Below are 13,543 nucleotides of genomic sequence, written 5' to 3' on the forward strand. Positions count from 1 at the left end.
TTACACTACCATTGAGAAATTTTAACCAAAGTATGTTATAGACCTCTCATTAAGACCCTAAAGAATCATATTAACTTGTGGAAAATGGGCATCCGATGACCCCTTTAAGAAGTGTTTCAACATTGCATCAGCTACTGATACACACATTGATTTTTATTTGAATTATCACTCTGTAGATTATTTAGATTAAAATAAATATTTTAATAATTAAGTTTACCATTTGCATGTTTATTAGTTTTTTGACATCAGTTATGGTCACATGACATACAGGTAAACAAATATAACAATATTTAATTTTTAGTATGTTTTTTTTTCTTAATTTTGATTGATTTTAAAATATTTTAAGTTAACAATTTTTTCTGATTTAATTAATTATTATCTTTTTTATTAAACACATAAACCCCCTGCAGCTCCTTCACAAACACTAGCTTGGGAAACCTTGATGTAATATGTAACCCTGGACCACAAAAGCAGTCATAAGGGTACATTTTCTGAAATTGATATTTATACATCTGAAAGCTAAATAAATAAGCATTGATGTATGGTTTGTAAGGATAGGACAATATTTGGCTGAGATACAGCTGTGAGAAAATCTGGAATCTGAGCGTGCACAAAAATCAAAATACTGAGAAAATCGCCTTTAAAGTTGTCCAAATCAAGCTCTTAGCAATGCATAGTACTAAACGTAAATTAAGTTTTGATATATTCACGGTAGGAAATATACAAAATATCTTTATGGAACATGATCATTACTTAATATCATAATGATTTTTGGCATAAAAGAAAAATGTTTCATTTTGACCCATACGATGTATTTTTGGCTACTTCTATAATGTTTAATGCACTTTATGTTGTTAACAACAACAAATGCAATATATATTCTTACTTTTTATATCAATATGGTACAAGATAATCCTATTTAAATCAATGTGATAAACGTGTTGGCTCAAAAGTAATCTAAAAAGTAGCCTGATTATATTACATAAAATGTCTAATGTAATGGATTATGTTACTAACTACAATTTTTGTCATGTAATTTGGAATGAAAACTCATCTTTGTGTTGTTCCAATCCTGTTTGACTTACTATTTTGACTAAGCAGATATTTTAGAATAATGTGTCTGTTTTTGTTCATTTAATGGACTGATTGACTTTCATTGTATGAACAAAAATGTACAGAGACTTGTATCTTTTGCATCAACACATAGATAAGTAAATGATTTAGAATTTTCTTTTCTGTGGGGAACTATCCTTTTAAGAGTGTAAACACCTCCTTATTGGATCACAGTGTCCCTACATGCATTCCCTACAGATGCACAAGGGTCCAATTATTGAGTTCGCTCAAGCTAGACGCTCTTTGCCACTGGGGGTCATCTCTTTGGGGCAGCCATCATTTCTCGGTAAACACATAGCATGTGTTGGGCCATTTGAGACTAAGGAGTCTTCTGAGGACATACCTTCCAGGCAGACAGTACACTCATTATCAAATATTAGTCATTTCACTCTTTGCTCTAAGTTATCAGACAAAGAGCATGGGCAGAGGACACAGAGAATCTTACAAGCAGACAGATTTTATATTGAAATAAGAGAAAATAAAATCACATACTGTATGGTGTTTTAATGCAAGTATTACAGATGTGTAATCATCCACAAATAAACAAGTCTACTTTGACATTTAAATAAGGTCACTAAGGTCATCTTTGCACTCGTCTAGACCCATTGCCCTGAGGCTTTCTGCTTTCTTTATAATGTGTTTTGATTTCCGGGTGTGCCGTAGTTCATCAGTAAAGAATCTGACTTTGTAATCAATACAGGAGTTACTTTCTGCTCTGTTGAATTATTTCCACAGTTTCCGTGTTTGCGTCTCTTCCGTCCGTTCAAAATAGTGAGGCTTGGGTGCATCGATCAGGATGATAAACGGCAAGAGAGAAGCCCACATGAAGTTGCTGATGCATTGGTCTCGACCCAAGGGACAATTATTCAGTGATTTATTCTCCGAAGCGCCTGGCTAATACCTCACTCCTTTTAATTAATGGGAGGTTTGTGAGAATAATGAGAAATAACAGAGTGATGTTTGTGGTATTTCTACTGTGTAACAGTAGGGCTGGGCGATATGGCTGAAAACTATATCACGATATCAGTGTTTCATATCGGTCGATATCGATAATTATTGATTTTTTTATGACCCATTTAAAATAAGGACCAGGAGAAAAATATATTACATTCAAACATTTTTATTTTAAACTTAACCTTCCTCTGATCATAATCCCCTCAGTTATTAAGACAGAAATGTCAACAACCATGGAAAACTCAAATAATTAAAATGTAAACATAAGTCTAAAGTCACAATTTCATTGTCGATGAAGTGAATGGTCAAGCTAATGTATGGCCCAGAAGTACTGCTTGACCACAGGTCAGAGGTTGTTGCAAAGTACTTGGCTGATAATATTTATTTCTGCACAGATTGCTGGTTGCCAGTAGCCAACGTTACATCTTTCCCGGTACTTTAGCCTACTTTGTGTAATAACGAAAACATTCATTTCAGTGAAAAAATAAGTCCAAAACTTTCAACTTTTTGAACAATAGGGCCCTACAATCTTTTGCTTTTTTCAGAAATATTTGTTTTAATTTTTCTGATAATCAAATGAAAGCAAAATCACTGATTTATTTTTAAAAATAAAGATAATCGGAGCTTTACTGTTAAAATTAATACATAGGAGAAAAATTATATACAGTTATAAAAAGGTTTAATAATAATAGTATTTTCTCAACAATTAAGTGGTGACTCTTTTTATTTTATTTTTTATCATATATATTGTTTTATGTAAATTATTTAAATGTGAACATATAAACACCTACATACTGTACAAAGTAATACAAGATTGTTCTGTTACACCGTACTTTTATTTTGACAGGTTGCCGTGAAGTTTCAGTGTGTAATACAGTATGAATGATGCTAGTTTCACTAATGATACGGTAAAACTGACAAAAAGTGACAATCACAGCAGCTTTGGAGATGTATACTATTTATTGGAGTTTGTCTGTTCATATGAGATGCAAAGGCCAAAAATTAGCGTCACGTGTGCAGTATGCGTGTAGTGAAAATAAAACGCGTCTCTTCCATTCATACACAGAGGCAAACGGAACACGCAGGATACTTATTGAAACGGTCTTTTTGCATTTCAGTTTTCACAGACACTAGTCCATATCGCGATCGGAATGAATTAACAGACCAACTTTTGATTTATTGATCCAAAAATCGACGAATTCCGCCCTATAGTAAAGTCCTTTTTTATGAATGGAGTCCGCGATCCCGTCTGTGAGGAGACATTGTAAACGCGCGATCATGTAGAGACAGAAATGACATGCCGTCGTGTAAATAAGATTAATAACATAAGGCTATTTAGTTTGTTTAATACAACAACAAGGACCCGTTCTGTAGGAAAGATAACCTTTACTTCTATTGTGACCTGGCGCTATATAGAAAATAAAATTAACTGGACGTTAAAGGGGGGCTGGGCGGCCGACAAAGAATACAAAATATCGAACGTTTTATCGAACATATTTTTTATTGATATCGATCTCTTGTCTATCGCGATATATATCGTTATCGTTTTATCGCCCAGCCCTATGTAACAGTGTCACAGTAGCCTGGAAAAATCCAGACCCTAATCTATTAAGATTAAGGGTCTGGGATCGAGCAATGAAAACTGCCTAACTCGAGGGGCGGCACCAAGCATGCATTTGAAACTCTAACTGCACGCAATTGGATAACGCCACGACCAATCACAACAATACACGCTTAGCTACCAGCAGAGCTAAATGATGTTTCATTAACAAAGTTCGGGAGAAGCGCGTCAGATGCTTAAAGGTTGTATCAGCGATTTCTAGCCTAAAACATAAAGTGTCGATTTCAGCTTACCTTTCATCACGATCCGCTCGCTGCCTGCCCCATAAATTGTCTGTGAAAAAACCGCGTCTCTCTGGTCAGCCTAGGGTCCGAGATATGCCAAAAAAAACAATCGGCGCTATCAACACACCACAGATAACCAAACAGTGTTCCAACCAATCAGCGTCAGGGGTTTGGTGTTGTGGACTTTCCTACTGGTGCAGGGATGTGAGGGAGGCGGAGCGAACGTCCACAACACCAAATCCCTGACGCTGATTGGTTGGAACACTGTTTGTTTTTGTGTGGAAAGGTTGGTAGTACCGATTGTTTTTTTGGCATATCTCGGACCCTAGGCTGACCAGAGAGACGCGGTTTTTTCACAGACAATTTATGGGGCAGTCAGCGAGCGGATCCTGAAGAAAGGTAAGCTGAAATTGACACTTATGTTTTAGGCTAGAAATCGCTGATACAACCTTTAACGTAAACATCACAAGTCAATCAGCGCCATAGGTTTAAATACAGCTGACTCACCTCAATTCACTCGATGGTTTATCAGTAACCGTCCACCACCCCATCTCATCACTCCGAGTTCTCGCTACTCCTATTGGGGGGTAACGTACTCTGGGTTTCGGGGCCACTCCCGAGCTCGGAGCCCTTCACCGGACAGCACGCCAAACATGCACTACTATTCTCCGGCTAATTATATGTAAGCGTGAACTCGTGAACTGATAGATTAAACTCTTGCCGTATCCAGTCGGCAAAACAGCAAAAACGTCCTTCTTGCAAAGGAACGATTCGAGTTTTCGGTTTTCTGTTCCTCTTTTATATGGAAAGCCAAGTCTAACTCGTTCATTGTAGCGGCCAAAGCCGTTTCAAACAACTTGTTGTTCATCTGTAGCGACAGCGATCTTTCAAAGTTTACTATGATTCGAACGTCGCAGTGCTGTCATCATCAGTTTAGCTCGCCTCTGGCCCGCCTACATCAGATACACCGATTTGATTGGTTCCCACAATTGCTTACGTATTGCAGTAACCTGCATCATTGCTCGATGCCAGAGTGTCTTGCAGAGACAATTCAAATTGTGCTCTCGCGAGACCTCTGGATTTCCAGGGTAGTGTCACAGTGTACCAGGAATCTTTTCCATTGAAGTAATGCTGATTCTCGTGTTGGAGCCAGTGCTTAACTGGTAAGAATGGTAAACCTTTCTTCCTTAACTATGATTTTTGAGTTTTGAAAACATCTACTACATCTAGTTTAGTATTCATCTATGATTACCAGCTGATGTTGATGTAATGGGTAATACAGTTAAGATCAAAAGTTTACATACACCTTGCAGAATCTGCAAAATAAGAGGGATCATACAAAATTCATGTTATTTTTTAAGTAGTACTGACCTGAATATGATATTTCACATAAAAGACATTTACAAATAGTTGAATTTATACAAATGACCCTTTCCAAAAGTTTACATATGTTTGATTCTTAATACTGTGTTGTTACCTGAATGGTTTAGTGATAGTTGTTCATGAGTTCATTGTCCAGAACAGTTAAACTGCCCACTGTTGTTCAGAAAAATCCTTCAGTTCTCACAAATTCTTTCGTTTTTCATTTTTGTGAATTTGAACCCTTTCCAACAATGACTATATGATTTTGAGATCTTTTCACACTGAGGACTACTGAGGGACTCATATGCAACAATTACAGAAGGTTCAAAGTAGAGCCCTGCGCGGGACTGTTTTCTTCATCCCGCTCCCGCCCGCGCCCGCCGAATTTCTGACCATTACCGCCCGCTCCCGCAACGTGTGTGTTACACTCCCGCCCGCTCCCGCAATATGTATGTCCACTCCCGCCCGCACCCGCAAAACTCTGTGAATTTATTCCCGCACGATAATAGAAATGCATTGATTTTGCCTCTTCTCCCGTCCCGCAGGGGAAAAAACGTATTTGTATTGCTGTTATTAAAGAGATTCATGTTTGTTTCTTTCCCTGGCATGCATGTATTCTGACACACTGGTAGGGAATATTAGCCTGGGCTATCGGGGACATCTAAAACGCTTAGGCTACCGACTTCAAGTACTTTTTTTCACGTAATCGCCGTATGCAGCCAGAGGAGGGAGCGCCGCGCCACTCATTACAACACACAGACTAATCCAGCGCGTTGTGCCGTAGACAGGCTGTTAGAAGTACAGAACGGATTTGCATCGGGCGAGGGAAGAGGGGGGGGCACTGCGGGGCAGCCCAAACAACGGGAAAAAGGCGAGTGGACGGAAGAAAACTGGACAGGTTTTCCCGAAACCCCCTCTCGAAATCCCCCTGAAAAACAAGTTAAGCTGTCCAATGAATGGAGTTGCACTTTACTTTATTGGAATACCTCCGTATCCTGAAAAAAGTGCAAGACTTTTTTCCTCACTAACGCAAAGCGCGCTGAGCATCCCGATCCCGCAGTGCTTTTTTTAGCCGCCCATTCCCGCCCGCAGCAAAGTTCAAACTGCCCGCTCCCGCGAGATTTGCGTTGGGTCCCAATCCCAATGCAGCCCTCTAGTTCAAAGACTTACTGATGCTCCAGAAGGAAACACAATGCATTAAGAGCCGGGGGTGAAAACTTTTGAACAGAATGAAGATGTGTACATTTTTCTTATTTTGCCTAAATATATATATTTTTTCATTTAGTACTGCCCTTCAGAAGCTACAGAAGATATTTACATGTTTCCCAGAAGACAACATAAGTTAAATTTACCCTGATCTTCAAATCCCAACAGTTTTAAAGATATTAATAAATGTGGTTGTCAATCCCAAATACTGACCGTCAACAGCTAGAGTTTCAGAACAGATCTGAATCTGTGGCTCAATTCTCAAAGGTATTTAGACAGACAGGCAATCAGAGTGAGAGAGACTGTGAGGTATGCGGTGATGGAAAGCAAGAAACGAAGATCTAGAGGAAGGCAGAGTGAGAGAGAAGAGGCAGTAGCCTCGTATGTTCATGAGGGCAATGAACTTGTTAATTAGCCTTCTCCTGTGCATTTTTATAAGTACCATTAAAACCGCTCACTAATGCAGGGTGCCGCTATCAGTTCCCAACCAGAGAAAACTCATCCAAACTTTAAAGTGGTGGAAAAGGTAGAGCAGCCTGAAGCACTAATATGTTTCTGGATGAGACGGCTGTGTAATGGTCCAAATAAAGCGCCTCTCAGATATGGAATGATAAATGGAGTTGAGCAGAATGCTGCAGCCTTGTGATTGGGCAATCAGACTGTATTGGTGTAAGAGACCAGTATGAGAGTGATAACGGTCTCCTGGGGCTCCTGGGGACCCACTGCTCTGCACATTTTGTATGTCTCCCTTATCTGACACACTCAGTTCAGCACATGGATCTCTCTCCTAACGAGATGACAATCTGAATCAGGTGTGTTAAATAAGGGAGACACACAAAATGTGCAGAGCAGTGGGTCCCCAGGACCAGGATTGAAAACCACTGCTCTACATTAGGGACAGGTGGGATGGTTGACTGCTTGTCCAACAACTGACTAATTAACTAGAGAAGCCGTCTTTTCTAACCATAGAACGTACTCTGTGAATTTGCATCTTTAAAGGGAATTCCGGGTATTAAGACTTGTATGGCATAAATTATGTCTTTTGCTGAAATATGTAGTAGAAGATCCATGTGTCACGTATTGGTCGTCTTGTCATCATTAACTCTTGCACTACACATCATGGACTTCATTCCCCACAAGCCACTGCACTATCACTGCATTCACCTGCTCCTTGTTTCTCACTGCACTGATTACCGCTCACAGCTGCACCTTATCACACTGACTGCATTTAAGCTTCACACACACACAGCCACCTTGCGAAGTCTTATTGTTCCTCCTGGTCGTAATTCTGAGCGTTTCTTCCCGTGTTTGTTTTCCCGTGTGTTTGATTCCTGGACTCCCTCCCGTGTTTGATTCTTGCTGCCAGCCCCGACCTTTCTGCCTGTTTTTTGACGACGATTTCTGCCTGCCCCTTTGTGTTTGTTTGTTTGGTGTTATCTAAATAAATGCTGCGAATGGATCCGCACGTCTCTGACCCTCCCTGTGACACCATGAAAGATTTACGTTATTAAAAAATCCATGTCATTTTATACATATTTTGGACTATAAGGGGCGACTGGTGTTACCTGTTGCTATTTTTACGGCAACACAACCCAAAATAAGCAACTCAGAAAATAAAATAACTTGCTACATCGCGCAGCTTTTGGTTGTGATTTTCAGTTAAAGGGCAACAAAAGAAGTGATGTAAAACTTTAACGCTTTTACTAACGAATAGGAAGATGCCTGTGGATGAATAAAGCTTCCTAAAGACTTGCGTTTTTGTTCTCTCCACTTCATCCCTGATGCCTTTGAGGCTTTTAGTAGACCACAGATACTAAAAGAGCATACAAATGGCAGAGACAAAAACGCTAGATGCCATCCTGGCAGGATGTAAACATATTGATGGTTGTCATTATGCCACAGCCACTAAAGGATTTTCTCAGCGCAGATTTCACTCGATATCCAGGGACGTCTAGACTCCTTGTGGGGAACAATCTATGGTACGACATTTGGTGTAAGCCTACGCTCATATCCATCGCCACCTGTAAGCTCTAACATAAATCGTATCAGTATTTTATTTTTCTGAGATGTGTATTCTGAGATTTGTTGTGGTAAAAATAGCAACAGGTAAAAAAATTCTGTAAAAATTACAGTAAAAAAAATGTCAGCTGTGGTTGCCGAAATTTTACCGTAAAAAAACATTTTATGTTTTATGGTTTTAACTTAAATGTACATTTAAATACCGTAATTTCATTTATGGATATAATGTTAATATACCGGTATATTACCGTAAAATTTCATGCAGTGTCAATAGTTGTTCACTGTATATAGTAGGGGAACTTACCATTAACCATTTAACAGGTTTTTACTGTAGTCTTTTACCATTAGATTCAAAGCCATTTTTTGCAACCAATTTACATAATTGAAATAATGGTGCCCCCCATAGTCCAAAATATGTATAAAATGACGTGGATTTCTTTAAATAATGTAAATCTTTCATGGGTTTTTCACTACATATTTGAGTAAGGTATACATTAACGTTATATTAAGCCATACAAGTTTTAATACCTTGGGTTTCTTTTTCATTTACTTCCACTACAGGCATGAAAAGCAATTTTATAACAAATTTTATAACAACCGTGATCTTGCCGTATAACTGAGCTACAGATATGTACACATGTACACAGGTGTCTTTGGCCATCTTACTGTTTTGTGTTGATTATTTATTTATTTGTTTGTTTTCTTATTTACTTTTTTGCTATGAACTACTTTTTTTTTTTTTTTTTGATGGCAAGTGTAAAATGAAATGACAACTCTGCATTCTGTTGCTCTTCGTCTAGCTGTTTTAGGGCCTCCATAAGACCCTCTAGTTAATGCAGTTTTGCACATCTCTATTCTGCATATCCTCTTCCTTCATTTATTGTTCTGGTTCTGTGCTCTGCACGCTTTTTAACACTTTGTCTCTCTTCCAGTGGCTCCCTCAACTGTATCCCCCATAACGCCCTGGAGGAGAGAGATGGAGATCTTAGTACTGGGGACAGTAAGCTGTGCATCTGTGGTCTTCCTCCTACTGACTGCCATCATTTGCTACAAGGCCATCAAGAGGTAATCTCAATAGTTTTAGCTATTTTATATCAAACGTATTTAACTTTGTTTCTTGTATTAGTTGATCTTAATTTTTTCTAAAAAACATCTAAAAACAAAAACAGAAGTTAGTCAAATGTGTAATTTCTTTAACTTATTACAAATTTTATTTATTTTTTCATTTTATTTGGCCAATATCATTTTGGCCATGTAATATTGAATGCACAGCATTTTGGGCATTAAAGATATGTTTTGGTCATTGCCTCTGTTGGCGATTCAGCATAACAAGAGAGAATATTTTGAAAACTACAGAAAAAAACAACACATTTTTCAAAATCAAGAGAAGAAAAAAAAATCAAACACACTCTTAAAAATAAAGGTGCTTCACGATGCCATAGAAGAACCATTTTTGTCTAAATGGTTCCATAAAGAACCTTTAACATCTGAAGAACCTTTCTGTTTCAGGTTCTTCAGGTTCTTCAGATTATAAAAAAGGTAAGAAAGAGATGGTTCTTTAAGGAACCTTTAACTGAATGGTTCTTTTTGGAACCAAAATGGTTCTTCTGTGGCATTACTGTGAAGAACCTTTTAAAGAACCTTTATTTTTAGGAGTGCAGGCTTGGAACGACATGAGGGTGAGTAAATTATCACAGAATTTTAATTTTTGAGTGAACTATTCCTTTAGGTTGATGTTGGCATAGCACCATACAAGCCTACAGGTAAACAGAGAAAATTCCATTAGCGTTTATCTGTGTCAGCTTCATGCTTCCTTAATATAACAAGATAACAAGGCAAAAAGATGATATCTCCACTTCTTCTCTGAAACTTGAATTGTGAATGTTGTTATTTTAGTCTAGATGACATGCGGCTGTCGCCTTCCTACATTAGGAAAAACATTGGCTATGATTTATGGTTAGGAAAAGGAATGTGTTTTGCACTTATGGTGCAGAAGAAGGCATAAGCATTGTGTGGTGTGTCATCCTTAAGCTGCTCTTTTGGTTTGGTACCAGTGACATGCTGTCAAGGGAACAACTGAGAGGCCTGTCAAATCAGCCCCAGACAGGGAAATGGCCTCAGACAGTCCAAATCACTCACACAGCGAAAAAGGAAAGAGGCTCCCAGACAGTCTTTGATACATCCAGGGCTAAACTACAACAATTCGTGGATTTAGCAGATGTATTGCTATTTTGCATTGTGCTGTATCGTATTTCTTCTTTTATTTCTCTTCTAAGTATTCAAAAAAGTTCTCAGCTGTCATGTTGGAGTCAGTCAGCATTTTTGACCTTTTAATATATGCTATCACTATATCACTTTCTGAGCCATAGTGTTAACTCAAACATTTTTGGCTACACATCATTTTGTAAAAACCTGACCATGTAATAAAATCCCATTTAAAGACAAGGCAAGTCAAAAGAGAGCCACTGCAGCATTTTATCTGCATTAGTACAGCATGTCACTGGAACTTCTGACTATTTATCATGAGGATTTATCGCTGCAGGTGTTGAAGAAACTAAAGATTTCTTCACCTCCTCATATTTGTTTAAACCTTTCAAGTTTTTGGATAAACTATTTGCAAAAGTGAGTTCACACTTGGCTCAGGATTATGATGAATCGATGCCTTATCCTTGCGAACTGTTGCTATCATAAGCTGGTGTCCAACCATCCTCAATCATTTTAACCTTTAATCTCAACACTCCTAATTTGATGGGTCAACAAATGAGGCTACACTCTTAAAAAATAAAGGTGCTTTAAAGGAACACTCCACTTTTTTTGGAAATGGGCCTATTCTCCAACTCCTGCCGAGTTAATAAGTTGAGTTTTACCGTTTTGAAATCCATTCAGCCGTTCTCCTGTTCTGGCGATATCACTTTTAGCATAGCTTAGCATAGATCATTGAATCCTATTAGACCAATAGCATCGCGTTCAAAAATGACCAACGAGTTTCGATATTTGTCCTATTTAAAACTTGACTCTTCTGTAGTTACATCGTGTACTAATACCGGTGGAAATGCAAATCTGCGAGTTTCTAGGTTGATAAGATTAGGAACTATACTTCCATTCCGGCGTAATAGTCAAGGAAGTTTGCTGCTGTAATAAGGCTGAAGCAGGAGCAGTAATACCACGCAGCACATGTGCAAATGCTAAACTAGCTGGGAACTCATTTCTGATAATACTCCACCTGCTTCGGCCATATTACGGCAGCAAACTTCCTTGACTATTACGCCGGAATGGAAGTGTAGTTCCTAATCTTATCAGCCTAGAAACTCGCAGCTTTGCATTTCCACCGGTCTTAGTACACGATATAACTACAGAAGAGTCAAGTTTTAAATACAACAAATATGGAAACTCATTGGTCATTTTTGAACGCGATGCTATTGGTCTAATAGGATTCAATGATCTATGCTAAGCTATGCTAAAAGTGATATCGCCAGAACAGGAGAACGGCTGAATGGATTTCAAAACGGTAAAAATCAACTTATTAACTCAGGGGGAGTTGGAGAATGAGCCTATTTCCAAAAAAAGTGGAGTGTTCCTTTAAAAGGTTCTTCAGAGCGATGCCATATAAGAACCATTTTTGGTTCCACAAAGAACCATTCAGTCAAAGGTTCTTTAAAGAACCATCTGTTTCTTACCTTTTTATAATCTGAAGAACCTTTTTTAGCCACAAAGAATCTTTTGTGAAATAGAAAGGTTCTTCAGATGTTAAAGGTTCTTGATGGAACCATTTAGACAAAAAAGGTTCTTCTATAGCATCGTGAAACACCTTTATTTTTAAGAGTGTAGCACCAGGTGTCATCTATAAAACATCTAAAGGCTGGTTGCACGGCTTCCGTAAGCCATTTTTGGCGCATAGGAGTCTCATGCAAGTGGGGAGGGAGAATTTATGCAATAAGTTTCCTATAATAATAACTATATGCAACTATATGCGCAGTATAGCGCAAGCCTTTGTACCTTATTGCTTGTGATAAATAGTAAAAGCGTACTTAAAACATTAAGCACAGTTTCATTAAGCGTAGTTTTGTGAAAGGCTGTTGTATCTGCATCATAGCCATATATTTTAGCATGACTGGAATGCTTTATTAACGAATTGGCAGGCAGGGCCAGAACTGATTGCCTCACCCCCAAAAAACCAGAATCCATGTGATAAGCGTCAGTTGACTATATTTGGCCTGGTTCATGTCATCCTGAAGCTACTCTCATTAAATTGAAACGATTCAGATTTTCCAGTGAAACTAGTGGAGGTGGATCCAATCTGTTAATGTTAAAACATTCCAGTCTTGTGGAAATTAATCTTTTATTTATGAAAGCTGTGGAACATCCCCTCCTGGCTATTAAACGGGGACTTGTTATGAGCTCTGTTTTGGAATCATTTCACTTGGTGAATTCGTTTGTTACACATTGCCTCTTTTTCGCCTGAGAACTTGGTATAAGGAAGCCGGTTCCCAAAGGAAAACCCAGCTGGCAGCTATTTCCCCACTAATGAGCTTGCCCAGTCTGCCAAAATGAAGAGAGAGACATGTTAAATGCCTTCCTTTATATGCATGCGAACACATCATTTAGCTATGCCCAATGACCGATGCACCGCAAATGGTGCTTCTTCAAACAGTCGCTAAAATGTCCCAGTGAAGGCTCGGATTATTACCCCAATCATTGCTTTATGGCTTCTGCATGCTGAAGCCTGGTGTGGCTCACTTATTGTAATGAGTTTAATGGAATTAGAGGCACTGGAGGGGAAAGCTAAAGCAGTTTTGCTGAAAAGTTGCTCAGTGCATATAGTGAAGAATAGATCTTAGAGGGGAGAAATGCGGTGCTTCGGGATTTTTGACCGCTGTAAACGAATGATAAAGCATCCCGGTCATTGAACGGTAGTGTAATTATGATAACGAAGACTTTAAACAAAACATTCAGAACTCTTAGGATAAGATGAGCACACATAACTTCAGTTCATCAACTTTTTACCCCCCCCTCTTAGCTCTTCTGAACATGCAGCACTGTTAAA

At 38.5% G+C, this 13,543-nt stretch overlaps 1 protein-coding gene across 1 annotated transcript in view; it reads left to right on the top strand.

The window, feature by feature from the left end:
• prima1 (proline rich membrane anchor 1) overlaps positions 1-13,543 on the top strand; it is a 43,577-nt gene that overhangs the window by 16,852 nt on the left and 13,182 nt on the right. The window contains exon 3 of the mRNA XM_073816390.1: positions 9,432-9,564. Coding sequence (XP_073672491.1) covers positions 9,432-9,564 — 133 coding nt within the window. The remainder of the gene's footprint in view (positions 1-9,431; positions 9,565-13,543) is intronic.

The sequence above is a fragment of the Garra rufa genome, chromosome 13 (assembly GCF_049309525.1).
Source record: "Garra rufa chromosome 13, GarRuf1.0, whole genome shotgun sequence".
NCBI lineage: Eukaryota > Metazoa > Chordata > Actinopteri > Cypriniformes > Cyprinidae > Garra > Garra rufa.